Source organism: Chaetomium strumarium (genome assembly GCF_033439665.1).
Source record: "Chaetomium strumarium strain CBS 333.67 chromosome Unknown B0T15scaffold_7, whole genome shotgun sequence".
Taxonomy (NCBI): domain Eukaryota; kingdom Fungi; phylum Ascomycota; class Sordariomycetes; order Sordariales; family Chaetomiaceae; genus Chaetomium; species Chaetomium strumarium.
In genome coordinates this window covers 1951644-1978958 of record NW_026944435.1, presented here as the reverse complement: position 1 = coordinate 1978958, position 27315 = coordinate 1951644, and the positions used below count along the sequence as shown (strand labels likewise).

General features: G+C 54.7%; 7 protein-coding genes across 7 annotated transcripts; 3 read left to right on the top strand and 4 right to left on the bottom strand.

Annotated features, from left to right (window-relative positions):
• The first annotated feature begins 151 nt into the window (after positions 1–151).
• Positions 152–1873, top strand: B0T15DRAFT_440944 (mRNA capping enzyme, catalytic domain-containing protein). The gene is made up of 2 exons (XM_062865912.1): positions 152–539; positions 616–1873. Exons 1-2 carry the CDS (start codon positions 358–360, stop codon positions 1610–1612), a joined length of 1179 nt encoding a protein of 392 aa, XP_062718294.1. The 5' UTR covers positions 152–357; the 3' UTR covers positions 1613–1873.
• Positions 1874–3376: 1503 nt separating this feature from the next.
• On the bottom strand, positions 3377–3976 carry B0T15DRAFT_505537 (uncharacterized protein; the record flags this gene model as incomplete). The annotated part of the gene is made up of 2 exons (XM_062867531.1): positions 3905–3976; positions 3377–3566 (listed from the first exon to the last, which is right to left on the bottom strand). A coding segment is annotated over exon 2 (168 nt), but the record flags the coding sequence as incomplete, so codon positions are not given.
• A 1446-nt stretch (positions 3977–5422) lies between these two features.
• B0T15DRAFT_577600 (armadillo-type protein) lies at positions 5423–9870 on the top strand (the record flags this gene model as incomplete). Its single annotated transcript, XM_062871061.1, has 4 exons — positions 5423–6084; positions 6150–9590; positions 9653–9831; positions 9864–9870. The coding sequence occupies exons 1-4, from the start codon at positions 5746–5748 to the stop codon at positions 9868–9870; spliced, it is 3966 nt and encodes a 1321-aa protein (XP_062718292.1). The 5' UTR covers positions 5423–5745.
• A 1155-nt stretch (positions 9871–11025) lies between these two features.
• Positions 11026–12163, bottom strand: B0T15DRAFT_496973 (concanavalin A-like lectin/glucanase domain-containing protein; the record flags this gene model as incomplete). The annotated part of the gene is made up of 2 exons (XM_062867230.1): positions 11026–11643; positions 11723–12163. 2 exons carry the CDS (start codon positions 12161–12163, stop codon positions 11026–11028), a joined length of 1059 nt encoding a protein of 352 aa, XP_062718291.1.
• A 1654-nt stretch (positions 12164–13817) lies between these two features.
• On the bottom strand, positions 13818–16529 carry B0T15DRAFT_308230 (fungal-specific transcription factor domain-containing protein). The gene is made up of 3 exons (XM_062863892.1): positions 16237–16529; positions 14062–16171; positions 13818–13995 (listed from the first exon to the last, which is right to left on the bottom strand). Exons 1-3 carry the CDS (start codon positions 16388–16390, stop codon positions 13857–13859), a joined length of 2403 nt encoding a protein of 800 aa, XP_062718290.1. The 5' UTR covers positions 16391–16529; the 3' UTR covers positions 13818–13856.
• A 2147-nt stretch (positions 16530–18676) lies between these two features.
• On the bottom strand, positions 18677–19235 carry B0T15DRAFT_308225 (uncharacterized protein). The gene is made up of 2 exons (XM_062863891.1): positions 19161–19235; positions 18677–19095 (listed from the first exon to the last, which is right to left on the bottom strand). Exon 2 carries the CDS (start codon positions 19045–19047, stop codon positions 18763–18765), a length of 285 nt encoding a protein of 94 aa, XP_062718289.1. The 5' UTR covers positions 19048–19095; positions 19161–19235; the 3' UTR covers positions 18677–18762.
• A 3276-nt stretch (positions 19236–22511) lies between these two features.
• Positions 22512–26358, top strand: B0T15DRAFT_402865 (ras guanine nucleotide exchange factor domain-containing protein; the record flags this gene model as incomplete). Its single annotated transcript, XM_062865180.1, has 4 exons — positions 22512–25625; positions 25680–25896; positions 25958–26228; positions 26331–26358. The coding sequence occupies 4 exons, from the start codon at positions 22512–22514 to the stop codon at positions 26356–26358; spliced, it is 3630 nt and encodes a 1209-aa protein (XP_062718288.1).
• Positions 26359–27315: the final 957 nt, after the last annotated feature.

The window sequence follows — 27315 nt, the reverse complement described above, 5'->3', positions numbered from 1 at the left end:
GCACAGGCCACCCTGCGCTGCGTAACGCAGCTCCTTAGCATCACGTATTTGATTGGTTCCAGGCTGTCTCCACCCCTGCTTGGTGGGTCCCTCCCACCCCATGTGGGAGGGTGGTGAGGACCACTGTGGTGGGTACCAAAACAGAAGGTAAGATGGTTGTTGATGAACGAGTTGGTGAACCTGAGCTCTTATAGGAACGCCTCCTCCTTCAGTTCCTTGGAGTGACTGCTCATCCAACTTACATCAAACTGATCATACTCTCACATCATATATGACAGATCTTACTTTCAACGGCGCTTTCTCATAAATCACCACTCTCTCGATTCGTTCAACTTCTGTGCACACCCACCATTCACGATGGACGAGAGTGCGCGGCCGCTCCGCGACATCGCGAACCCGGGCATCAAAGCTCCCGGCGACCTGCTCAGAGAACTGCGCGCAGAGGTGGCAAACCTGCTGGGCCGGAATTCATACAGCTTCCCAGGCGCGCAACCAGTCAGTTTTGCCCGACGACACTTGGACGAGTTGCGCAAAGAAGAGTAAGACCCTACAGCTTGGCGCCCTCTCTGGGCGGCGGCTCTCCTGTTTGCGAGCGATTTGGCTAACCTTGTATAGTTACTACGTTTGCGAAAAATCAGACGGCATCCGCTATCTCCTCTACCTAACCGCTGACGAGCACGGCGGCGAGTGCCACTACCTGATCGACCGTAAGAACGACTACTGGTGGGTGCACCAACGCAACCTGCACTTCCCGCTGGCGCATGACCGCGCAGCCTTCCACACCGGCACGCTTATCGATGGGGAGCTGGTCATGGACACGCTGCCTGACGGCTCCAAAGAGCCAAAATTCCTCGTCTTCGACCTGCTCGCGCTTGACGGCAAGGCCGACCTGCTGTCGAAGCCCCTCGACAAACGGCTTGGGTATTTCAAAGAGCACGTCATGAAACCCTACAAGAACCTATTCGCGGCATTCCCCGAGGAGCTCCAGTACCAGGCCTTCAAGGTGGAGATGAAGGAGATGCAGTTCTCGTACGGGATCGAGATGATGTTTCGCGAGGTGCTACCGAGTCTAAAGCACCAAAACGACGGGCTGATCTTCACCTGCCGGACGAGCCCGTACCAATTCGGCACCGACCCACACATTCTTAAATGGAAGGCGCCGCATGAAAACACGGTGGACTTCCGGCTCAAGCTGAACTTCCCGCTGGTGGAGCCCAACGAGCTCGAGAGGGCGGACGGCCAGACGGAGCCGTTCGTGGACTACGAGAGCGTCCCCGACGCGAGGCTGCTCGTATTCACCGGGAACGAGCGGGGTGTGCCATCGTACGACGAGTTTAAGGAGCCGTTGTACCTGACCGAGGATGAATGGGAGACGCTCAAGAGCTGGGGCGACCCGTTGCAGGACCGTATTATCGAGTGCTGCTTGGATGAGCAGAAGAGATGGCGGCTATATCGGTTCAGGGACGACAAGCTGGAGGCGAACCACGTCAGCACGGTCAATAGCGTGCTCGAGAGCATCAAGGATGCCGTCAGTGATGGGGAGCTGATGGCAGCAGCCAAGGGAATAAAGGATGGCTGGAAGATGAGGCAACAGCAGCATCGTGATCATTAGCCGGGTGGCACTGGGATTGGGCGTGGGATGGTTTCAGAACGGTGTTTGTCAGGTTAGGGCTATAGTTATGGGGTTTTTGATTAATCTGGTCTCTATGTTTGGCTATAGATGGTTCTTGGAACAGCGATGTGACAGGGTGCCCGGCGGCACAGCGGGCTAGGCGCGATATTTGGGTGTCTAATCTGGGCGTTTAGGGGGCAAAGGAGTCACCGTCTGACTAGTCGTGGTAGCTTACATATTAATATTGGTGTTCCCACCTTCAACAGCTCTGCTCCATGGTGAGGTCGAATGGCCAAATGTGTAAACCGTAGCCGGCATCAGCGAAGAATGCGATCTCAGCCCACCGCAGGGCCGCTCGCGATTTCTAACACGCCATCACACGCGATTCCGCGCCCTTACGCGTCACAACGTGCTTCCGAACCTTGGATGGCCATCACATCAATGATTGCACCAGTTAAGTTCAAAGAGTATGGTAATTCAGACACAACCACCTAGGAGTATGGGCTCAACTAAATCAACAGGAGCCTCCAAGTCCGCCCAGCCCAACTACAGAGTCAAGCCCAGCTACACAAGAAAACCCCCTTTGTCATTTGACACATCCATGACTCCAGCAGCGAAGATCACCACGTAAAGAGAGCAGACAGAAAAGCACAAATCGATCGCAGTCAGGAATTTATTCATCTGACCATAAAAGCCGCCTCCCAATCGAGGCAGACTATCCCTCATCCATCATCCATCGGTCCACTCCAATTCCATTCCATTCTATTCCATAACACTAAACATTTCCCATGCCCTTCCCGTGAATGCATGCAACCCAAAGCTCAAGCAAGAATTCCGAACCAACCACCCATAACCGCACTCATCACAATGCAGTAAAAGGCACTCTTGACAGCGCGGTCGCGCTCGTCGCGGCCGGCACCCTTACCACTACCACCGCTGCTAATCACGCTGCTTGCCGGCGTGTGCGTCGGCTTGGTGTACGTCCCGTTGTTTGTGGGGGTCACAATGACCCACGTGCCCGAGGCAGCCGTGCCCGTGCCCGTGCCCGTGTAGTAGGTCCAGGTCGTGCCGGCTGTGTCAATGCCGGTGGGATTGTACGGGACGGTCACCGGCTCATCGTCGGAGCTGGTGCTGGTGGTGGTCTCGTTCACGGTCACGTAGTAGGTGGTGACGGTGCCGATGGTGAGTGTGATATACTCGGTGGAGGTCATCGTCGCCTTGCTAGATGTCGCTTCCACGGTCGGCGTGGGCTCAGACGAAGTAGTGGAGTCTAGGCTACTAGTGGTGCTGACTGTAGACTCGCTCGCCTGAGGCGGCGCACCGCCAACGGACATGGCATCGTAGCTTGCCATGGTGGTGCCACTGGCGGTAACCGTGACAGTCACAGTCTGTGCCGGCATGCACGAGGCCTCGACCGAGGGGCTGAAGTCTTGTCAGTACCTATGCTTCGGTCGTTGATTCAGTTTGCCTTCTTCTGTGGGAAACTCACGTAGAGGTGGGAACGACAACGATCACGGTGCCATTGATCTCGGACACGGGGTAGGTGACATAGCCAACAGAGGGAGCGGGATATGTGGTGGCAGACGAGAGAGTACAAGCTGCTGAATCGGAGATGCTGGCTCCGTCCAGAGCCAGACCCCTGGCAGTGACCGCGCTGGGCTGGACAGGTTTGGTAATACTGGCCTCAGCCGCATGAACTCCAATGGTGTTGGCTGGACTCGTGTGTTAGCGCTGAGCAGACCGAGATATTTCTGAGGAACTTACTCATCATATGGACGCTCATGCAGGAAACCATAAACAAGGACGCAACCAGAATATTGGCGATGATGAACCTCATTGTCCGGACCACAATGCTGTAGTCATCGTGATGAACCGTGTGGTTGGCCTTGCGGCCCTTCGAGTTGTTCTCGTTGGTCTTCATGTCGACGTGCATTCGAGATGAGGATCAGAGCGACTATTGTAGAATATCTGTTAGTCTGATGAGCCTCATGCCAGATCTTTCTTTTTGACCAGGTTGACCAGAGAAGCAAAGTCGATAAAACAAGCATGCTGGAATCTGTTCTGGGCTGCTCAAGGAGATGGCCCAACGTGACACTGCTGCTTCTTAACAACTTATGATGCCTCGACTACGACTAGAGGGGTCGACAAGATTACCCCGGCCAAGAAAATGTTCCGGAAACTTCCTGCTCGCCCTCATCGCGACGGCGGCCAACCGTTGCCTGCCTCGGCGTTTCTCGGCGCCTCTCGGCGTGCGATATTTGAGATATTGGACTAGAGGAAAATATTACTTACTTGAATCACGATGCCTGAAGCGGGCAGATGACTTGTATCGACGATGGAAGATGGTTGCGCGCGAGATTGTTGTGGATCGAGTTGTAGTGGTTGGAGGAAGAAAGGCAGAGTGAAGTTCGAGATGTGCCAATTTATCAACCTCCCAGAGTGCGAGTGATTAGGAAATTGTGTGCCTGCTCGATGGCTGCACAACCGAAAAAGGCAAGAAGTAAATAGATTTTGTGTTCCAAAAATCAGTAACCGACTTTTGGCACACATGGGTTACGATACCAGTTCCTTCCTAGACCTCAGCCCAGGTTCTTCCCCAGACGTAAAACAAGACAGACGACCCATCTGCAGATGAAGAACGGTAGAGAACCAAGAAGCTCCTGTGATGGTGCTTCTCAGATAGAACTCTATATGCCTGACCAAGACGAGTACTCCATTTCCCCTGATATCATTCACTCACTCCTCAGGGAAGTTGGTGTTGCTAGTCCACCCAGATCCTTGCTGCAAGTTTCCATCAGCTTTTAGTATATGCCCCGAAGAATATAAGCAGCAGTCAGACATTTTCTGTCCATTTGGTATTCTGTCTGCTGACCAACAGTAATTCAACCGCCAGAGCAGTCATGTACTCGAACCCCAGAGCGCAGCAAAGAACCACCCGATGCTCTCCCACAAGAGTGATGTTAGTCAGAATTACTGACAGACTACCTCTCTAAGTTGTAATGAAATGGGATCGGTCATAAGGAAGTGAGCCGGGGCATCACTTCTTGATTCCCTGTATAGAAAGCTGCTGGAGGTCGTAACCAATCTATTCCGTTCTAGCTCCCTACTTCAAGTGATTCAGAGAACACCTTAGTCACATGCCAGGCTAAACTGTAGCACGGAGAACGATTCTCAAAGCAAAGTACTTTCCAAAGACGGAGCTACAGTTACAGAATGAGATACTGTACCAAGAGCTGAAAGGATCGGTGGTAGAAGGCTTACTGACAAAGGTAAACAATGCCCCTGAGTTCTTGGCATCCAGGTGCTCAAGACCAAGCAAAAGACACTTCACTGTCTTCTGGAGAGCCAATGGCGAAAGATCGTGCAGTTGACACAGTCACACAACGGACAGAAAGGGCCATATTGGTAGCAAGGTGCACATTCTATCAAGTTTGTCGTTTCCTAGGGCAGCACCACGTAAGATACCACTTGTCTATTAATGGCAGATCAGAGCCATCAGTCGGATACCGTCTGCTAGTCAACTGTGGACAGCCAGACAGCTAACCAGAAAAGGAGTATGGATAGCTGAATGGGTATGGAAGATTTATGTTAAGCTTTTCTCAAGTATTCGGATATGCCCGAGTGTTCTGGGGGCCGATCACTGTATGTACTGTGCAGCATCTGATCGGTTGATGTTGGTGGTTTCCAGGTTGATAGCAAGGCGTGCAAGGATTGGCTGTGTTTGTGTGAAGGTTGCGGTCCCACTCATGCTCCGGTAGCTGCGCTGCGCAACGCGACGGGAAGCGCGTAGCACTGACCACTTCTCCGATAATTATCAGCACGACAGCATCCATTCACCAGCACCATTACCACAGGCCGATGAGTTACCAGGCGCGGCCCAGCGCAATCCCACGACGCGAGTAGCGCGGTCCCAGAAGCGGCACACTGGCAAATCCAATCGGTCTGCCGCACGTCGATTATTCCAGCAGGTCTGCGAAGCGCCAATTGCCAGTCGACGTCGCACACGCGCTGCTGTGCGCCGACTCGCCCCCGCTCCCGTTTGTCCGCCTCACGCCTGATTCAACTCTCATCATTCACGCAATCGCAATTTGGTCTGAACAGTTCGGCAACACCACTGAAGATCCTCGCGTGCCATGGCGCCTCGACGGAGCGCGGCCGCTGAGGCTGAGGAGCCGGACTCGCAGACCGGGATGGCGCAGCTGCAGTTCAACGAGCCACTGACATGGCGACCTGGAAAGCCGATTCCCATCGACACGCTCCTAAAGAGGCTCGATCGTTTGGCCAAGGAGCTGGCGGACTTGGATCAGGAAAACACCGACCAGAGCTCGCTCACCAAGGTCGCCAAGGATGTCGCATCACACCAGCTCTTGAATCACAAGGACAAGGGGGTGAGGGCATATACGGCCTGCTGTGTCGTCGATATCCTCAGACTTTGCGCCCCTGACGCGCCCTTTACCCCGTCCCAGCTGAAGGTTTGATATTGGTCCTATTGCGGCAGCGACTGCCGGCACTGCCATTGCTAACTGAGCCCCCTTAGGATTTCTTCAATCTTACTGTCACCTCTATCATCCCCTCCCTCTTCGACCCTTCCAACCCCTACAACAACCAGCACGTATATTTGCTGCGCTCTCTGGCCGAGATCAAGAGTATTGTGTTACTGAACGACGTGGACGGGAGTGAGAACCTCCTGCTCCACCTCTTCTCTACCATCTTTGATGGCGTGTCAGGGTCAAAGTCGGCGTCCGGAGAGCAGGTTTCGAGGGATGTGGAGCATAACATGCAAGAGTTGTTGGCTTTGCTTGTAGACGACGCGGCCAGTCTCCCCGCAAAGGTGGTGGATGTCATGATGGCCCAATTTCTCCGAGCTGCCCCTCCTGGCAGTGGTAGGGAGAGACACAACCACGTCCAGATCGACGATAATCAGGCCACGCTCCTGGCCAAGGAGGAACCGGAGGCGTACCAGATGGTGAAGCAGCTGTGCCACGAGCAACCCGATAAGATGGCCCGGTGCGTCAGCCAGTATTTCAGCGACGTTATTGTGGACGCAACGAGCTTTGCCGGGAGGTCTGGCGTCCATGGGGATGGAGACGACGTCGAGGAAGGCCCCGCTGGCCCGTCCGAGTCAGATCTGAGGGAGTTGAGGAAAGCACACACGCTTATCCGGGAGATCTGGAAGGCGGCGCCCGAGATTCTCCAGAATGTTGTCCCTCAAATTGACGCTGAGCTCTCTGCCGACAACACGCACCTGCGCCAGCTTGCGACGGAGACGCTGGGTGACATGATATCAGGTATTGGTGCAGCCGGACCACCGCCTCCCCCGACGCTGGACCCGGCTGCCTATCCGCCCCTCATGTTGGATGAAGACGATAAAGCCGAGGCTCCCGCCGAAAACGTCCTCACGACGCCGCTCTCCGCCATCTCCTTTTCACAAGCACACAACTTGACCTTCCACAACTTCCTCAGCAGGAAGAATGACAAATCCCCAGCCATCCGTGCTGCCTGGACGACCACCGTTGGTTACATTGTTGCAACGTCGGCTGGCTGGATCGGGCTCGGGCGCGAAGATGAGACGGCATTGATTCAGGGCATCGGCGAAAAGCTCTCAGACAGTGATGAGAAGGTCAGGCTAGCTGCAGTCAAGGCCATCGAGTGCTTCAGCTTCCGGGACGTTATCATGAAGCTCGGGGCCAACGGAGGTGTCGCTAAGGAGGGCTCCGTTTTGTCCACTCTCGCCGACCGCTGCCGTGACAGGAAGCCGGCTGTGAGAGTTGCCGCCATGTCCCTTCTGGGCAAGCTCTGGGGCGTCGCAACCGGAGAGCTGCTCGCCAAGAACGAAGCAGTCACGGCAGCTCTCGGGGCTGTCCCGAGCCGCATCTACAATGCCTTCTACGCAAATGATCTCGAGCTCAACGTCCTGCTCGACCGCGTCATCTACGAATGCCTCGTGCCACTCTCGTATCCGCCGCAAAAGAAGAGTCCCAAGAATGCCGCTTCCAACGGGAATTCACAATCGCAAAGCTTAGGTACGCCGGCTCCTGACCCAGACGCGGTACGGGCGGAGAGGATACTACTACTGGTACGCTCTCTCGACAACCCGGGCAAGAAAGCCTTCTTTGCCATGCAAGCAAGGCAGCCACAGTTCGCCCATGTCCTTCAGTCGTACATAAAGCAATGCGACCTGTTCAACGGAGGCGTCATCGATGGGGATGCCACCAAAACGACTGCCAATCTCAACAAGACAATTCAGTACATCGCCCAGTTTCTCCCCGACGACGCCAAAACCAAGCAGGATCTGTATAGGTTTGCCAAGATCAACGATCGCCGCAACTACAACCTGATCAAATACGTCGTTGGCCAAGAGCATGACTTCAAGACAGTTCACAATGCGCTCAAGGAGCTGATGAAGCGCATCCAGACCAGCAAGGATCCCGGCATTCGCGACACACTGTTACCTCTGCTGTACCGGTCAGGTTGTCTGTTGTTCAATCGCAGCCACTTGTCTACTATCATGGAATACTCGAGGTCAGACAAAGACGGCATGGGAGCGGCGGCCCATGAAATCCTGACCGAGATATCTCAGCGGAACCCGGACCTATTCAAGACACACATCGGACAGCTTTGCAAGGATCTGGTTGATCAGGCTCCCACAGCGACGCAGGTGAATGATCCTGCAGTTGTCCAGACCTTGAAGGCCTGCTCTGCATACGCTCAGAAGTACCCCAAGGATGTGCCGGTGGACAGGGAGTTCAGGCGGACCATGATCAGTTATGCCCTCTACGGCCAGCCATCAAGAGCCGCCAAGTATGCGGTGAACATACTGCTCGCCAAAAAGGACGATAACAGCATGATCAGCGCGACCGACCTTCTCACAAAGACTCTGAAAGACTGGACATATGGGTCAAAAACTTTTCTAAATAAGCTTGCCGTCGTGGGCCTGCTTGAGCTCCTCGCGCCCAAGGTCACCGAAGATGCGGAAGATAAGATTCTGAACATGGCGGTCCAGCAAGTGCTTCTCGAGACGCGGACGGACGCCAGTGACGGCGACGAAGATTGGGTTGACGATGCACGGCTGGACGAGGAATGCCAAGCCAAATGTCTGGCTCTCAAGATTCTCGCGAACAGGTTGAGGAGTATGGACGACATTGACGAGGCGAAGGAGAAGGCGAAACCAGTCTGGAAACTCTTCATGAAGTTGATAAGGTCGAAGGGGGAGCTTTCCAAGACCAAGGAGACGCCCAAGCACCACAGGTCACGGTTGAGACTGCTTGCGGCACAGCTGCTTCTCAAGCTGTGCAGGCTGAAGCATTTTGACGAGATGCTCTCCGCTGAAGACTTTGACGCCCTCGCTCTCACGACCCAAGATGCTGTCCAAGAGGTCCGTCACGGGTTTGTCCGGAAACTGCAAAAGTACCTCGCAGATAACAAGTTGCGGTCTCGGTTCTACACCATCGTCTTCCTGATGGCGTTTGAGCCGAGCGCGGAGTTCAAGCAGCGGACCGAGACTTGGATCCGATCGCGGGCGCGCCAATTTCAGGAGAACAAGCAGCCCGTGCTCGAGGCCGTCATGGCACGACTCCTATCTCTCCTCGCGCACCATCCTGACTACAGCGCAGATTTGGATGAATTGGTCGACCACGCCCGGTACCTACTCTTCTATGTGAGCCTTGTCGCGACGGAATCCAACCTGGGCCTGATCTACAAGTACGCCGAGCGAGTTAAGCAGACACAAGATGCGCTAGACTCGGGTAGCGATAAGCACCAGGTGTTGAGCGATCTGGCGCAAGCGGTCATCCGGAAATGGCAGGAAAAGAAGAACTGGGTGTTCAAAGTCTATCCGGGCAAGGTCGGGTTGCCGGTCGGCCTGTATACGGCGCTCAGGTCGCACGACGAGGCGCAGGCCATTGCGGAGAAGCAGTTCGTGCCAGACGGGATTGATGAGAAGCTTGACGAACTCCTCAGGGCGATGGATCGCAAGAAGGTAAGACACTGTCACCCCGTTTCACTCCCACTTGAGGGAAGTATCTAATACAGCTGTCGCAGAAGCGCAAATCCGTTGACGACCGCGCGGAATCCAACCAAGCCTCCAAGAAGGCGCGCATCCAATCCAGAACCTCCACCCAGCCAAAGGAATCCAAAGCCGCAGCGAAGGGCGCAGCTCACAAGAAATCCAGGGCTACCCCGAAGACGAAGAAGACTGCCTCGAGCAAAGCAAAGAAAGCGTCAGCTGAGGGGCGTCCCTCCCTCGTGGCAGACTCTGAGCGCCGGCGCAGCGGTCGGCAGAGGAACAACCAATCATATATTGAACGTGACTCAGAAGATGATGACGAGGAGATGCTTGAGGGGGTAGCCGAATGGGAGTACGTGAGCGAGGACGGTGAAGGGTCAGATGGCGGAGAGGAGGAGGGCTCTGGCAAGGAGAGCGACGCGAAGGAAGAGGGGTCTGAGAATGGACAAGACGAGGTGGAGGACGGGACCGTTGGTTGTGGTAAGGAAGTCAAAACGGCAAAGCCTCGAAATCGCCCCGCAAGGAATCAGAACGAAGATGATAAGTCGGGAAGTGAGCTATCCGAGCCAGAGGAGGAGATCGATGTTAATATGGATGATGCCGACAAGGAGGAGGAGGAGAAGGATGAAGACAAGGATGATGATGCCGCAGAGAAGAACGCGGAAGAGAAGGGGGACGAGGAAGACGTAGAGCCTTCACCTCCACCACCGTCGCGGAACAATCGCAAAGCGAAGGCCGCTGCTGTTTCTGCCCCGTCGAAAGCGAAGGCTACGACGAAGGGGAAGATCCCACACAGGGGGAAGGCCGGCAGTCCCAAGGATGATAAGCCTGTACCCACCAAAACAGGGGCCCGAGTCACACGAGGGAGGAAAAAGGCTGCTTCAGATGGCGAGGACGAATAGCTTATGTGCGGGTTGGATCCTCACCTATGCAAGCAGGGACATGGTGGCCGGCAGGCGCGTTGGGAATTGGAAGGGAGATGGAAGTTACTCTGGCAGATACCAGACGGAAACGGCCAAGTTACGACGATTTGTGACATGCCGTGGCTTCGCTGCCGGTTACGGTTTCGATGCTCAGGGGGGCAGAAGTGGGACTGTCTGTTGTTTTTGGCTTCATCCTTTAACTAGCATCAGTTCATACCCGTACACAGTCGAGCTTCTACTCCTGCTTTAACGGACGAGATGGTTTCTTGAGACTGCTGATGTGCGGTTGCTGCTTGCTGCTGTATGCCAACCAGCCACTCGGGGTTTTTGTATGCAAGACATGTATATTAGGGGCTGATATTGATACAGCAAACGCCTTGTATTAGGGTGTGGAGAGAATGACCTCGCTTGTATTTGTTATCCCTCGATGCATAACCCAACCGTCCATCAACGAACGCATCACAGAGCAACCGCCCACCCGCTCATCAGCAAACACAACGCCAAAGCCGATATGGATGGCCACGCTCCTCCCCTGACCCGCTCTCCTCCGAATTCGTCTGGGTGCTGGTCGTATTCCCGTGCTCGGTGAAGAACCAGTCTGCAGCGCTCCCATTCGTCGGAGTCACCTCGGGAATCTCACACACTGCGTTTGGCGCAGCGGGATCCTGGCACCGCGCTGCCCGGTCTTGTTGGCTCCGGGCCGTGGATGATGAGTTGAAGTAGGCCTTGACATATCGGACCGCCAACGCCGCGTCTTCCGCCGGCGGGCCGCCAGACCAGTACTGGTTCCCGTTGCTCCAGTGTTGCAGGATCAGGTGTCCCGGCGACGAGGGGACCGCGGGGCCGTTCATCTCGGCGAGTTTCACGCCCTTGGCGTAGAAGAATACCCGCCCCGGGAGATAGTCGATGCGATACTCGTGGAAGTCGTCCGTCGGGTCGAACGGCAGGTAGGTCTTGACGAAATTGCCCGTCGTAGATGCGTCGTACCCGGCCAGCGCGGCCTCCCTGGACTGCAGCACGAGATTGACGGGATAGCTGCTGTTGGAGGTGTTGAAGTCCTTGGTCAGGAACTCCATGTCGATCTCCTGCGTGTCGTTGAAGTACTGCAAGTAAATCGTCAGCACCAGCGTCCACTAATCCATTTTCTTTTTCGTCTCCATTGCTAGGTCCTCTTCAGCTCACCCAGAAGAAAGCGGCGCACGTCCCTGGCACCTTCGAGATCTTCATCGACGCCCGGAACGTGCCCCAGAAGATGTCCAGCCGGCGCGTATCTAGCTCCGCGACGGGCACCATGCCGTCCAGCACCTGGCTTCTCACAGCCAGCCTCAGCTCTTGTTGGCCTTGATCACCACCACCATGAAACCCCACGTTCCCCACGTCAAACATCTCGCCATACTTGCCCCTGGCCCGCTGCGCAGTGAGATTAAACGCCTGCGGAGCCCAGTCTGTCGTGTCCCACGCCATGTTATTCTTGTTGTTGTCGTCGTCTGCTACCAGGCGGGTGAAGTCTGTTTCGAGGAGGTCGGTGAAAAGGAGGACACCGTTGTTGTCGCCGTTCCTCTCATTGCTCTCGCTGGGGGGGGAGGCGATCGTGTAGCCGCATTCGCAGTCGGCGAGCGCCATGGCGGCGTAGCAGCAGAAAAATAGTAGGGCAGCGACAATCATGAGGGGCATGGTCTGGGTGAGGATGGCTGGTGCATAGGCAAGGTAGGTATGGAGCGTGGGCACCTGGTTGCTGGCTTTGTTGTTTGGGAGTTGGGCGTTGGGAGCTCAGGTGGCGTTTCTCTTCTTCGAGAAGGGATGGCTGTGTAATGTGTGTTACGCAGTGTAGAAACCCGTCACACCAGCTGAGGAAGGGCAAGCGACTCCGGCTGACTGGTTCAGAGACCACGACGGCACGCCAAATCGAATTAGCAGGAGGAAGAACGAAGTACCAAAGGCACATTAGTAGTTGCCGCAAAAGCTATAGCAACTCTGAACTAGCGTTCGGATCATAACCGACAGGGCTTCGAACCTCTTCATTCTCTATAAAAGGGGGAGGCCAAGGACTCGGTTACCAAGAAATGAGTCTGCAGGTACCCGGCTCTTGACAAGGAAAGACATAACCAGCAGAGGCAACGGAAAGCTGGGAATAGGGGCGAATAAGTGGAAGATGCAGGAACCCGTGGGTGGTCGAGTACGAGAACAGGAACAAGATGGCGAGCTGCTATCAGTCGTCTTCAGGGTGTTCTTAGCTTGGCCCCTTCCCCTGGTGATCTTCATGCCATGTTGTCTCGCAGACTGTTCTGAGCTTCCAGGGCAGGCGAGGCAGGAAGGGCAGCCTTGACAGAACGAATGACAGCAGGGCTCACTCAGTTACAGCCAGCATTATTGGAATAGTGGAGATGCATATTGATCCTGACTGGTAGTAGCTGAATGATATGATATCTAAGGTAAGATATGTATGTATGTGTGCTGCACCATCCATCGATTAAATGAAACGAGTTGACCCATGACGAACCACGACAGATGAGCTTTGAGAATCGGTGTCAATCTTGGTGTTCTTATAACGAGCTCTGCACGGCTATGTCTGCGCCAAGGAAAAAGCCCAAACAAACTACTGCAATAGGAAATCCCATCCGACGAACACTCCAACCGCCACCCATCATCATTGCTCTGACGTGCCGTGCCTCCGACCTCCCTGCCTTCATCCTGCCCATCTCTAGTACAACAAGCATAAAGCAGAACAGATAGAACCAACTAAAAAAAAAAAAAAAAAAAAAAAAAAAAAAAAAAAAAGAACGCATAAGCAAGATCGAGAGGTAGGAGGGAAAAATAAAAGGAAATAGTATATCGAACAAGGTATCAGAGGAAGCGAAGAAAAAGAAGACCACGAAGTGCGAAGAAGGCTGTGAAGGCAAATTAGTAAGTCACTACGTGGTGTTAATGAAACACGAAGAATGAAAAGAAAAATAGCCCTCCACATGGACCAGCCAACAGTGTGCAGATATTAGGTTTGCGGGAGCGGCGGCCCTCCCACTGGACCACTCTGGATGCGAAACCGTACCAAACCTGCCCCCCATTTGCCGATCCCACCAACGATATGCAGAAGAAGAGAAATGCAGCAAAGAAAACGAGACGGAAACCAATGCGCGAGGAAATCAAATCCCCAACACCCCTCTTCCCTCCCCTCCGGGCGCCTAACCCTGGCCAGCGGAAAGCGCTCGCCACAACGAGGAAAGAGAGAAAACCTCAGATAAACGCAGAGAGGTATATGCCCTAGGAAACCCCGCCCATACTCGACAGTCAAATAAGAAATCTCATCAACTTCGTCAAATTAATACACGCTGTCCTCGTCCGCACCCTGAGAGGTCATAGACGGCGTCGAGACGCTTGAGGAAGCAGCAATATCGTCCACATAACCCACGAGCGCTTGGGAATGGAGGCGGAAGGATTCGCCCATCAGACGAGTGATTCTGTATGGCACTGTTAGCAGGTGTTCTGTCCCCTTGACTTGCAACAGATAGAATAGAAAAACATACCCCCAGACAACCACCTCGTCCAGCATCGAGCCCCATAGACGGGCCACGACAGAGCTCAGGCGCGTGACATACGTCTCGTCGAGGTCTTTGTCAAACAGCTGGCGGACACGGTGGTACATGACTTGCTCTTCCTCAGTTGCAGGCTCCTCGTCATGTTCCAGGCGATACAGCCACAAGCTAAGGATGATCATGAGGTCCATGCCGCACAGCGGGTGCTCAATGCTCCAGTTGGTCGGCGAAGTACGGGCTACCCAGCGGACGCCCTGGAGAACGGCAGTTTCGATGCAGTTGTAGCACTCCTGAATGACCTTGAGCATCTCGCTCGAGCGCTTCACGCGGTCCCTCGCGTTCGACATGGCCGCCGCAACTTCGTATGAGTCGTGGTATCGTAGCGCCTCCTGCACCGTCTTCAGGTCCACCTCCAGCCGAGCACGCGCGTTGCGGAACATAGCCTTCGCATTGAAGATGAGCGGATGGCCCTTGTGAGGCGCGCTGAGCGGCACCGCAAAAGCCTCGGGCTCGCATAGATCTAGGGACTTCTCCCATGTCTCGAGAGCAAGCCGCAGCTTGTACTCAGTAACCACATCCTGCAACGCCTCAGGGCTGCGCTTGTGATACCAGACCTCGAGGAAGAGCGCGTTGATCATCACACGCGTCGCAAAGGCGCTGTACTTCAGTATCTCCCCCTGGAAAAGATTGTCGTGCGCTTCCATAAAAGTCACGACAGGGGACGCCTTCAGGTGATCTTGCCAGGCATCCTCGACAACCTTCAGGTTCCACAGCGCCTCGGTGGAGGGCAGCTGGAGGTCCTCGAACTCGTTGAAGCTGATGGCCGGCGTGTGGTTGTACGTGAGGGTCAGAAGACCGAAGAAGATGTAGACGGCGTAGTATGTACGGCGGCAACCTTCGTCTTCGATCCACTCAGCGCGCGTCGGCGAGCGACCCTCACGCGCTTCCTGCCGAAGCTTCAGCTCGTAACGATTCCCAGCGACCATGTTGGCGAGCAGGCTCTTGATGGAGCACGCCCACTCAAGACCCTTCGGATCACCGCTCCAGCTGGCAAAGATCATGTTGAGCAGCGAGCTCTGCATCGTCCACAGCGGGCACTTCCGGGAGCTGAAGTTCTCCTTGTTCTGCAAGAACTGGTTGACGAGCACCTTGGATCCGATATGGAGCATGTACGCATGCTCTTGATCGAAGGCGTACAGGGCGCCAATTGAGAGGATTGCCAGAAGGAGCGCAGGCGACACCTGCGTTGGTTCAAACGAGGCCGGATGCAGGAACGGCAGGTGATGGTGGAACAGGCCGAAATAGGTCGCCAGGAAGCGGTTCAGAGAGGGTAGGTTGGGGAGACGGAAGCCATCTGGGATGGCATGTTCGCTATCATCGCTGCGGATATTGTCCAGGATCACGTTGCGTTCCTCGTCATTGATAACCTGAGGAGCCTTGAATCCCGCGGGCGGCTGCGAGGCGTCGGCCGGGGCACTCGCGCGCTGCGGCGCAAACAGCGACTGCGAAGTTGAAGTGACGGCGCCTGATGGCGGGAGGGAGTTGATCATGGCCTGCAAGCCTGGAGGAACAGTGTTCGCACTTTGTCCGACAAGAGGAGCTAAATGGCCGGGAGTCTGGGCGCCAAACGCGGTCGAAGCAGTCGCGTCGATGGAATGTGCCTTGTTCTCCGGCTGGTCCACGAAACTATCCCACTGCGGCAGGCCAATTGCGCCATTAGAATATGTCACCGAGGTCTCCATCATGGTAGAGTCATCCTGTGAGAAACCCATGCTCGAACTGCCATCGTAGTGCCCGTCCTTGGCCGCTGCCGACGTGTTGTGCTGAAAGCCGGTGATAAGCATGGCAGCGTGTTCCACGTCGAGTATCGCGTCACTACTGGCCTCAAGCTGTTCGAGAGCCGATGTGTCAATGGCAATTGCAGACTTAGAAGGACCACTGACAGGCCTGGCAGCCTTAGGACCACCGCGACGCTTGCCATCGCTGTGGAGGGGAACACCCCCATCTTTGGCATGGACGGTGCGGTCATGGCGGAGGAGAAGATCGCGTCGCACGAAGGTGCTGCGACACTTCATACACTTAAACGGCCGCTCTTTCGTGTCTGTATCCTTTGTTAATTTGCGACGAGTTAAATTCGACGCGAAAGAGCAGACGGGATGGACATACGGGAACGCTCATGCCTGCTTCTGTGCTCGCTCCTGCTGAAGGCCCGATTGCAGAATTGGCACTTGTATTTTCTCTCCGGGGCAAGTGGTGCCTTCCGCGCAGTCGGCGCGGATGCTGCTGGGGATGGCATGACTGCCACGCTTGCGCCAGGCATCTTGGAGATCGTCGCGTTTGCACGTCAAACGAGACTCGGTTGTGCAGTGCGGATTTGACGGAGACGACGACAATGACAACGGCCCGGAAGTGGTGTTGCAACCCTCCTCACAGAACGATAGTTGAGATCGCCCGACTCCTTCCTCGATCCTCGCTCGCTCGCGCGCTCCCGTGGGATTTAAAGTGTGTCTTCCGGACTTTGAATCGTGTAACTGCTCATTGGTGATATGATCATGGAAATGGATTAGTTGGTGGGTTGAGTAAGATGGCCTTCGCCAAATTAGCCAGGTATGTCGTCTCGCTTCAAAGAGCGAAGACTTGATAATACAGTGCAGTGCGTGCCCGCTTTGAATGTGGTGAGGGTGCGAAGTCGAAAGTGGGAGGGGTTGATGACGGGAAAGAAGGGGGGACGAGAGGGGGAAAATGGCCTGCGGAGGTTCGTGGAGGGGGAATGGAAACTGCCAGCTGCGCCAAGTTGCAGGTGGGGGTGCTGCCACCCTAGCAGCCTACGAGAGGTGGGACAATTTTGCTTTGTCCCGATTAGGCCTAGCGGCTCGCGTCCCCAGCTAAGGCCGGGAACGAGCACTTCTGGCCCCACCGAGTGGTTGGGGATCCACATTAAAAGTGACTTACCTCTCAGCGCGACTGTTTTAAGCCTGGAGCGATTGTCGTGACTGCAGCTTTTCGACAGAGCGGTGAGAGCGTCTCGGTGTTTTCGACAGAACACACTTCTCTCCTCCGTTTTTGCGTTTTTATCGCATGAGAGGAGCGCTTAGAGGTGCTTTGACAGCTCTTGGCCAGGTCTTACAAAGTATGTCAAGGTACTAATAGTTGCCGCGGAAGCTGTACCTTAGCTTACTCGTTGTGTAAGGTACTGCTGGATGAGGTGGGGTGGATTTTTGGGGAGGGCCGCGGGGCACAGCTGAAGTTAGAGGAGCATGTACATCTCCTAAGCAGCAAGTTTGTTTCGCATGGATCGGCTAGCTTGCGCAACACTGCTCCTATCGCGTTGGAGAACGGAGCTTCCGGAGGCGCGTCTGGGAGAACGGAAATTGGCCCCGTTCATCTCTCCCTGGAACCCACCACGGTTGCTTCTTTCAATTCCTGCCTTAGTCTCAAAGATGCTACTGTGGCCGTGCAACCAACCCCCCTCTACAACACAGTAGCCCTCGATGCTCTCGATGCTAGCTTTGAGGCCTCGAATACCTGTCTCATTGGCAGTCACTGACCGCCACATGGTGCATGTTTGGCGTCGAGGAGCACTTGTGGAGATCGGAGCTGCAAGAGCTTGGGAACCAGTGGGTCTGAGCTTCGTAGTGTGTTGCGTTGTCATCGCGGGACATCACAAACAGACGTCGGGAAGGCCTTTCGTAGGTAATCCACCATCATGCTCCCGTCAAACACGTTCTCCTGTCCAGTCATGCCTAAAATAGTGGTCTCTTTGAAGGGTGCCGTTTATTAAATGAGGTCCACGGGTGGAGGTAGTCGATATGCACGGCAATGCCGCAGTAGGGCTGCGACATGCAAAATTCAGAGCCAGTATCTTCGTGGCATGGAGAGTGCCACATTGACATGCTTGGAACCTAATAAGTGTCCCGTGACCACCGACCACAGACCAACCTTGTGAAGACGGGCATCTCTTCGTGCAACAGCTGTGGGTTAGAAAGTTAGCGGGGTCAAACCCCGGCCCGCGCATTCTTGAGCCCCTCCCCCTCTTTGGCGAGAGGTTGTCATCAGACCATCAGGTCCTTCTCTCAAGAATCGTCAATCCCATCTGTGCGGTGGTTGCGATGCTGCGCTCCACGATCCGCTTCGGCGGGGACCGGTCAGTCTTGGTGTCTTGGCGTGTTCCATTGGCCGAGAGAACGGAGTCGCGACATGCGATCAAGCCTCGTAGTTTGCGGCTGGGAATGACATTGATTGCTCTGCGATGCTGATATACACAGGATGCGAAGCATACCCACATAAAGACTGCGATCTCTGTGTACTGTAGATCCCGTATCACGGGCAAGCAGGCCCCGTTGCTCGGGTGAAGAGTTTTTTTCATGCCTTTCCTGCAGATTGCGCGCACGGTGTCACAGTCAGCCTGCCACGCCTGTCAGCAAATTGCGCTAATCCAGGGCGGAAGTTGAAGCCGGTTGCTAGCCACATCTGCAGTTCCCGGCTCATCAGGCTGGTCTTTGGGAATGCAACCCCTCCTGTTGTCGAACCTTCGATAATCGTCCCCACCACCCCACTTACGCTAAACGTGCATCGGGAGCAACTTCCACTCCTGACATTTGGAGTGCGGTCGCAAGAACGACCGGCCCGCAGCCATCCCGTCTCAATTCGTCCCGCACTTTTGCAGCATGCGACCGGGAAGAAGCTGGTTCTCTAGATCAGAAGACTCGGGCTCATGGTGATATGTAGATAGGTGCTGGGCCTGTGTGAGGGGAACCAAACAATTACTCCCCGGATTGCTGAGTTGAACTGTTGATTGCCCCTCCATTTTTTTTCAGCCCTTCGCAATCCCGGGCAGTTTGCTTTTTCTGCCGGCACGATGAATTTTCGGGTGGCACGCCAATAAGACCCCCTTGAATTTGATAAAACCCAGAAAAGGCGGAGGAGGATGGCTGCCGACCCCTTTCCCCCTGCATTTGCAAGAAGAATTTGGAGCATTGGTCAGTCATTATTATCAGGCACGTCAGGGAATCAGATCTGGAATGCCTGAGTAAATAACGTTAGTGTACATACTAAACCGGATACAGGGCTGGTCGCAACCGCACACACACTAATTCTTCAGTTAACTGCAACGTTCTTGGACAAAATGGTCCGAGTTTCGGAATTCGACAGGCTGGGGCGAACTCTTCTCGAAGGAAGCGAGGGAAGGCAGGACGCGGCGACCCCTGGCTAGACGGCGCGCTCGGCGACCATCGAGGTCCCATCGAGATTCAGCATGCAAAAACCACCATCGATCGCCACCCGCTAGCCCCATGTCATGCCTGTGGCATGCTGATGAGGCGCTGAGACCGGCGTTCGATTCTCATCTCTCACAGGGCGTTTGCTCTTTGTCAGAATCGCAGCCCCTCGTGGTCTCTCCCTCTCTCTGATACGATGGTGCCTGTTTGCTTCTCCTGCGATGCTGGCCCAAGGCGTTTCGCATGAAGCCTTGAGGTGGGGCCCCCTGATGGGTCCAATTTCCGAACCCTCGGCCTCGGGCCATGTGTTTGAGGTCCGGAAGTGACCCGGATGGAGACGAGGTTTCTTCGTTAGTCCTGTGCAGGATGGACTCAGACCTGTCTAGCATGAACGCCTGATCACCGAGAACCAACGAATGTCTCTCCGACTCTCGGGCAGATTCCCTCAAGCCATTCTCATGCCATCTTCCGACGTACCAAGGTGGCCGGTCAGGGGAACAAAGCGGGAACGTTGGGTTTCCTTCACCGCACCTTTCGAAGAAAATAAAACGGAAGATCCCTTGCTCGGGGCAACCGCCGATTAGTTACCTCCCAACTGGCGAATGCCAAGATTCGGGTTGATGCAAGCGATCCGGGCGCATTTCGTCCCAAACGGCGATGGTGCGCCTGCCGTACCCCGTCCCGGCTGGTCCGGACACCGCCATCCGCGGCCGGCACTCGAAAACGGCCTAACTGTTGTCAGCGGTACACGTGTTACTCAGCTGGTGGCCGTACGTACCACCGCACCGTTCCATTCGGTACCACGCCGACTTGCTGGCGACAACCGAGAGCCGGCCAGCTTGACAGCCCCACGCCGATGCGGAGCGCCGGGTCACGAGGCTCGCCAGACACGGAGGCTGGCGCCACTCCGGTGTGTGGCTGGTCTTCCGGCGCGGTCGCTTTGGGACACGTGCATGTCGTGGTTGGTTGCTGCCCAACTCCTACGCATCTCTTCTGAGTTTGACGATGTGATGAGGCACCCGCGTGCTGCCCCTGCCAAGGAAGCCCGCCCACGCGTCGTCTGCTTTCCCAGAGGTCACACCCTACATCCCATCCAACTGATGCAGGCACCTCACTCCGAGCGAACACAGTAGGAAAGGGTCGAGCCGAATTACCTCGTGAATGGGTTTGATCCAAGGGAGCTCATCAGCCGTTCAAGCCTTCAGTAACCCCTGCTGGTCGTCAACAGAGTTGGGGCTTCAAAGGTGCGTGTGATCTTCGCATGAGAACTACTTCCTAGAACACGTCAGATACCGAAACCGAAGTCGCAACAGACCGCTCGCTTTACCTCCTTAGGATGCTCTGTAACAAAAAGGCGGGCACAGGGCGTTGCTAGACATCAATGGTGCTGTCCAGTCAACAAGAAACTTCATCCGGAGAGGAGAGATCATTTATATACGGAAAACATGAATTTGCATCTTAAGAGCTTTGACTGGAAATCTGAGCGAGCCGTAACTCGAGATGGATTAGACAACATGAGTGAGAGACGTAAGATAAGCTCCATCCGTCATGAATAAGAAAGGGGCAACCAGCTGTGATATTTATGTATGGACAGTCCACACATACAGCCTGCCTTGCCTACCTTTATATCTTAGGTAGGTAGCACTTGCTGTGGACAAAGTTGATCGGGGGCCTTGGGAATACTCCGTATAGGAAGGCGAGTCAAATGGCGAGTGTCCCTTGTGGTTGTGCTTGTTGGATGGGTCAGTCCAAAGCGAAATTCTGCCTGACCGTACTACCTTTTCGGTTGCTCAAAGTACCTGATTATGAGGTAGGTTGAAACTTCGAAAAGGTTCCCAGAGTAGCAGATCACAAGTGAGGTCTCGTTAACAACCACATTGTGGTCTTGGTTACATACGCAAAACTGATGACGCACCGGGAGTGGGAGGATTACCTAGGAACGGCATCTACGTGTATAGTCGAAATAACAAACCCTGGATTATCATAATCGGGTGGTGTTTGGTTGCTGTTGGGCGATCTCGGTTGATAACGTTACTCGGGCTAACTGGTCTCTCACAGAGTTCCACGGAAGATATCGAGGGCCGCGAGTGCGATCGCTTAACAGGAGGATCAGTAACCGAGGTATCGAACGTATGACAATACATACAGCTAGGTATAATACGATAACGTATGACCGAGCCTGTCATGGTAATACGTATTTGGACACAGACATGTACTTGTATTGTATTATACATACTTCCGTAGTGTACGAGGACTCGGCTGCATAAATTGGAGGGGGCCGACAAGGGGTGCCCGGTGCCAAGACCATTAGACCCATTTTGGAAGCAGGACCGCACAAGGCATCTGCACGGCCAATATGGAATGTGGCTCACAAATGGTGGTACTACCGCCATCGAAAAGGAGGACAGTGGTACCTCCGGCCTTGCTTACTTCGGTAGGATGCTGATGAATGTCGGATGTGCTTCCTGGTAGTTCCCGCCGCGAGAAGTAAGGCGCTGAAGGTTCAAGTTGGGGACACACCACATCCATTTCTTGTGCGAGAGGAAGTCAGAACGTTGCGGTCGAGCGCCCCGCCTCCCCTTCCTCCCGTCTTTGGAAGGAGTTATGCGGGCGGTACCGTACCCTACCCTGTTCACCCCGCTCTAGCAAACTGCCCAGGTGAGGTTGTGGCCAGCGAACGGCCCCTTCGCCAATCCCGACACCTCGCCTTTTCTTCAACCCGCGAATCTGCTCGACCCCTAGCCCGCCGACCGCAGGGAGGCCAGGCACTTGTATGCGCGTCATCCACAACAGTGAAAGGGAGGACTGAACTGTTATAGTTTCTGATTCGCGCGGGGAGCGAGTCTGCGGAGAGGCACCCTCCTTGAAGCGGTTTGCGATTCGGCCGAGGCGGGAGTTTGGGCGAATTGCACTCCTTTCCTTCACCTCTCTCAACCTCCCCGGCGCCTTGACCAGCGAACTCCACCGGCCTGTCAGATCGCCCATCGCGGCTGTCGTTGATTATCCGCAAGGCTATCTAGCGCCCGCACACGAACGACGTCCGTTGGGGTATCGACGCGAAGTCTGTTGGGTGCCTCGAGACTGAGATTGCATTGCAACGCTGAGACTTTGTGGTCGCAGCCGCCCTGTACGCTTTACGGGCCACTCATTTAGCGAGCAGAGACCCCCGTCAATCAACCGCTCTTCTTCCGAGTCATCTCTGCTCGTCTTGACGATAACCTCAACATGCTGATGACACGGACGCCTGTGTCGGCACTCCAGGGTCAGAACTCGTCTTCATCTTCCTACCCGGATTCTGCGGCACATCGCCACAATTACAGCGATTCCACCAACTCGACGTCGTTGGACGCGGCAGGCGCCGGCGGCGACAGTTCTTCCTACGCTTCATATCTCACGGTCGATACAACCTCCATCATGAACGGAGTGGTTGGCACGGCACCGCCCGGTGCCATGTACGTGCGTGCCCTCTATGACTACGAGGCTGACGACAGGACCAGCCTGAGCTTTCATGAAGGCGACATTATTCAGGTCATCACACGGTTGGAGAGCGGATGGTGGGATGGCGTTATCAATGGCGTCAGAGGCTGGTTCCCGAGCAACTACTGCGAAATCATTCCGAGTCCGGACGAATTGCCGGAGATGGAAGACGGCGGCGACGCTGAGCAGACGGATGAAGAGAACGACGAGCAAGAGGTCTACGAGGAAGGATTGGATGATGACGACGTATCCGATCACGATGAGGGACTTCCGCTCGAGGGCCATGACACAGACCGATCCAGGGCTGATTTTTGGATCCCACAAGCCACCCCGGATGGCAGGCTATTTTACTACAACACCATGACTGGTGAAAGTAGGCTGGAGCTTCCGCTTGAGTCCCCCTCCTCACTGAACGAAGGACCGAGAGATCGAATGAATGTTAGCATGCCAGATAGGACGAGACCGCCACCCGAACTGATCGCGAGAGGCCTGACCCAGGAGGAAGAGGAGGAATCCGACGTGAACTCGGCATCCGAGCTGGAGGGAGAGGCCCTGAGGAACACATCACGCGCGGCACGCCGACCCAGTGCGAAGGACACCCTCTCGCCTTCCACCTCGATGGACTCGATGAACGGTCATGCCACCGGAACAAAATCACGCAGCGAGACGTATGCGAATGGCAGCACCCTCTCTGCCCCCATGGTCGCATCCGCAACGTCCTTCACGAGCACTGGATTTAATTTACCCACTGCGGCAACCATTCCACGCTCATTTTTTGACGACGGTAGCGCGCCGCCCCTAACCTGGACTCGACTGGTTACCAGTATGAGGGAGGCCGTCGATCTCTATAGACATGCCATCCGGAACGGCAACCGGTCAGAGTATGTGGCACGAGCAGAGGATATATCGGATCATCTGCGCCTCCTCCTCGCTGCCGGCTCAGGCACGACCGACAATCACTCCGGACAGCCATCTATCATCTCCACGAATAAGGCTCTCTATCCTCATTTCCGGGATATGATGTCCAAGTTCTCCAAGCTCGTGATCTCCTCACACATCGCGGCTGCCGATTGGCCAAATGCCGAGTCTGTCCAGAAATGCTTGCAAGAAGCCGATGGCGTTCTTCTTGGGGTGTATAGCTACATCGAAGTTGCGAAGCAACAGCGCGGCGAAGAGATCCCACGACTATTTCCGGGCTTCGTCATTGGGTCGGCCGCCGGTGGTAGCTGGCAAAACAATGGCCTCAGTCCCCGCGATCCCGTTACCACCAATTTCCTCGAAGACGAGGAAGGATATGTGGAACCGACAGCGATTCTCGATGGCAAACTACTAGAACGACTGGATGAATTGAAACGGATGCTTGTGTCTAGCATACGAGAGCTCGAGAAAAACCTCATAATCACCGACAAAGTGGTCACTCCATACAAGCATGAAATGATCGGCAACACTGTCTGCGCTGCCGGAGGCAAGGTACTCGATATGTTCAAGCCCTGGATCGCCATGATCGAGTCGATTGATCTCTCATTACTGGGCAACAGCTTCCAGACGCCCCAGCTCACCGATTTCAGCACCAACAAACAGAGTCTCTACGACAACATTTCCGATCTGCTGCTTGGCTGCCAAGCTGTTGCCGGACCGTTGGCTGATGAGTGGTCTGAAGTGAGGGGTCAGGCTTTGGAGGAGCGGCTTGAGTATGTCCGGCAATGCGCGCGGGCGCTCGAGACGAACTCGTCACACATCGGTTTCTCGCTCCAGCTCCTCTCTGAGCAGGTCTCCATGGTTATTCAACAGCAACAAGAGATGATCGTACGCGAAGAAGTCGTGCAGCGGGAACAACTCAGGAGAATTGAGACGATGCCCTATGAGCGGCCACACCAGCGGACAGAATCACGGGGATTAGTAAGGCCAGGGCTGCCGATGGGATCGCAATCCTTTACAGAGGGCGAGACTCTACCCCCCAACTACCGGAAGGGCGATCCGTCAAAGATGAAACGGTTTTTCGGGGAAGATCCCGCCCCGGTGGTGCAAGCACAAGTCCCCGAAGAAGTGCCCGAATACTTGAAGATGGACCACGAAAACGATCTGTCATGGGACCTCAAAGTCGTCCCTCCGGCTGTCAAGGGGGGGTCGCTGCTCGCTTTGGTAGAGCAACTGACGCGTCACGACAAGTTGGATCCAAATTTCAAAGATACTTTCCTCCTCACATACAGGTCTTTCACTACAGCACGGGAATTGTTTGAATTGCTGGTCAAGAGGTTTGCCATCCAGCCGCCCGAGGGTTTGAACCAAGCAGAGTACGACCTCTGGCGAGAGAAGAAGCAGAAACCGGTCCGATTCCGTGTGGTTAATACCCTCAAGAGTTGGTTCGACGGCTTCTGGATGGAAGAGTACAGCGAGGAGAATAAGCAGCTCATACGTGAGGTCTACAATTTCACCAGAGACACGATCAGGACGTCGGACACCCCTGGGGGGGCACAGCTGATGGCACTGTTGGAACAACGGTTACACGGCAGAGACAATTTCGGGCGAAAAATGATCCAAACGGTCAACCAGAACACGCCAGCACCTATTATGCCCAAAAATATGAAGAAGTTGAAGTTCCTCGACATCGATGTTACCGAGTTTGCTCGACAACTCACCATCATCGAGTCGCGGCTATATGGCAAAATCAGGCCCACGGAATGCCTCAACAAGACGTGGCAGAAGAAGGTTGGCGAAGGAGAGCCTGAACCCGCCCCTAACGTCAAGGCCCTGATTTTGCACTCCAACCAAATGACCAACTGGGTCGCCGAGATGATTTTGTCGCAGACCGATGTCAGGAAACGAGTTGTCGTCATCAAGCACTTTGTCTCAGTCGCTGATGTATGTGCCCTTTTCCCTTTGTCTATTGTGTATAGGTGGCTAATCGTATAACAGAAATGCCGGACGTTGAATAATTTCTCGACATTGACCTCGATCATCTCTGCCCTTGGCACCGCGCCGATTGCTCGCCTCAAGCGGACGTGGGATCAGGTTCCACAGCGCGTCCAGGCAACCCTAGAAACCATGCGCAAGCTGATGGCCAGCACAAAGAATTTTGGCGACTACAGAGAGGCTCTTCACGCTGCGAACCCCCCGTGCATTCCCTTCTTTGGTAAGCTGACTTACTTGCATGAGGCGTTCGCGTTGTTGATGCTGATTATGGCCCATTACAGGTGTGTACCTGACAGACCTCACTTTCATTGAAGACGGCATCCCATCCCTTATCAAGAAGACCAACCTCATCAACTTTGCCAAGCGGGCAAAGACGGCCGAAGTGATCCGCGACATTCAACAGTACCAGAACGTTGCCTACTCTCTGCAGCCGGTGCCGGAGCTGCAGGATTACATAATAAGCAACATGCAAGCCGCCGGCGATGTGCACGAGATGTACGACAAGAGCTTGCAGATTGAACCTCGGGAAAGGGAAGATGAGAAAATCGTGAGGTAGGTAGATTTGGGCAGTTTCACGTTTTCTGTCCTTTGTTCATTTTTCCCTTGTTGTTTTGCTTGACGGTGAACGCATTGTTAACTCTGCTGCTGCTTCAGAGTGTTGGCCGAGTCCGGATTCCTATGAACGGTGAAAGATGATATGCCATCGGTGTTGTGCAAGTGGACATCTGTGCTCCTGAACGAGGCGAAGCCGAGTCTGCAACGTTTTTGGATCCAGACAACGATTGTTGTCAACTTACATCACCGGTTTAGCAAGGCGGTTACTGTGCGAGTGAAAGAGCCTGTCAATCGTTGCTGCGCTCTTGGCTTCGTGGTTGCTCCGAACGGGGAAGGAGTTCGGAGCGCTTTCATGGAGATCGGGGCAAAGGTCGACGGATTGCCTTCATGGATACGGCCCAACCAGAGCTCAGTACTCTAACGGAGAGGGCCGGGCCGGTTATGTTCCTGCCTCTGTGGTGGTCATTTGACACAATGGCGGGCGGGCTGACATATCTGTGAAATGAAAAGAAACGGGCTTGGTGTTCCAAGATCTGGGCAGCATGTGTGCAAGACGACCCAACATGTTCATACTTTAACGTACATACATAACGATACAGAGGATGAGCGACATGGACAGAGCGGGTGGTCTAGACAGGGCCGAACTGCTGGGAGGCAAGGATTCAGAAATCTGAACATTTGAAGCCCGAAATGTGCGGGTAGCTGCTTATGGCTGGTGATAGGAACGGCATTTCTCTTTTGGATCATACAGGCAGGGTTCGTGGTCAGTGGATGGTGCTTTGCTGATCAAAATAGGAGGCGAAAAGGAGATATCATTCCTAGGTACCCTTCAGCCATCTCCCTAGAAGTCGTTAGTACACTCAAGTGCAATGCGTATGAGATGAATACCACATAGGCCGGTGTGCTTTTCCCTGACTTTTTCCCTCACAGTATAATAATGTCGATCACCCCGGATTGATCTCCGTGGAGTTGCGGTTCTCGCATCTCACCCGGTCCATGCCGCTCGTCTGCTGCTTGGTGCATACTGGCTGCAGGTTGGCCGCAGCCCGCTTGTGTCTGGGCGGTGATTTGTCCGGTTCAGTTT

Excerpts from the sequence above, each read along its gene's own strand:
- B0T15DRAFT_440944 (XM_062865912.1), top strand. The coding sequence starts at position 358 with ATGGACGAGAGTGCGCGGCCGCTCCGCGACATCGCGAACCCGGGCATC. Across the intron at positions 540-615 it reads GACGAGTTGCGCAAAGAAGA|TTACTACGTTTGCGAAAAAT; the intron begins GTAAGACCCTAC and ends AACCTTGTATAG.
- B0T15DRAFT_308230 (XM_062863892.1), bottom strand. The coding sequence starts at position 16,390 with ATGCCTGGCGCAAGCGTGGCAGTCATGCCATCCCCAGCAGCATCCGCG. Across the intron at positions 16,172-16,236 it reads AAGCAGGCATGAGCGTTCCC|ACACGAAAGAGCGGCCGTTT; the intron begins GTATGTCCATCC and ends CAAAGGATACAG. Across the intron at positions 13,996-14,061 it reads GACGAGGTGGTTGTCTGGGG|AATCACTCGTCTGATGGGCG; the intron begins GTATGTTTTTCT and ends AGTGCCATACAG.
- B0T15DRAFT_308225 (XM_062863891.1), bottom strand. The coding sequence starts at position 19,047 with ATGCTCCAAATTCTTCTTGCAAATGCAGGGGGAAAGGGGTCGGCAGCC.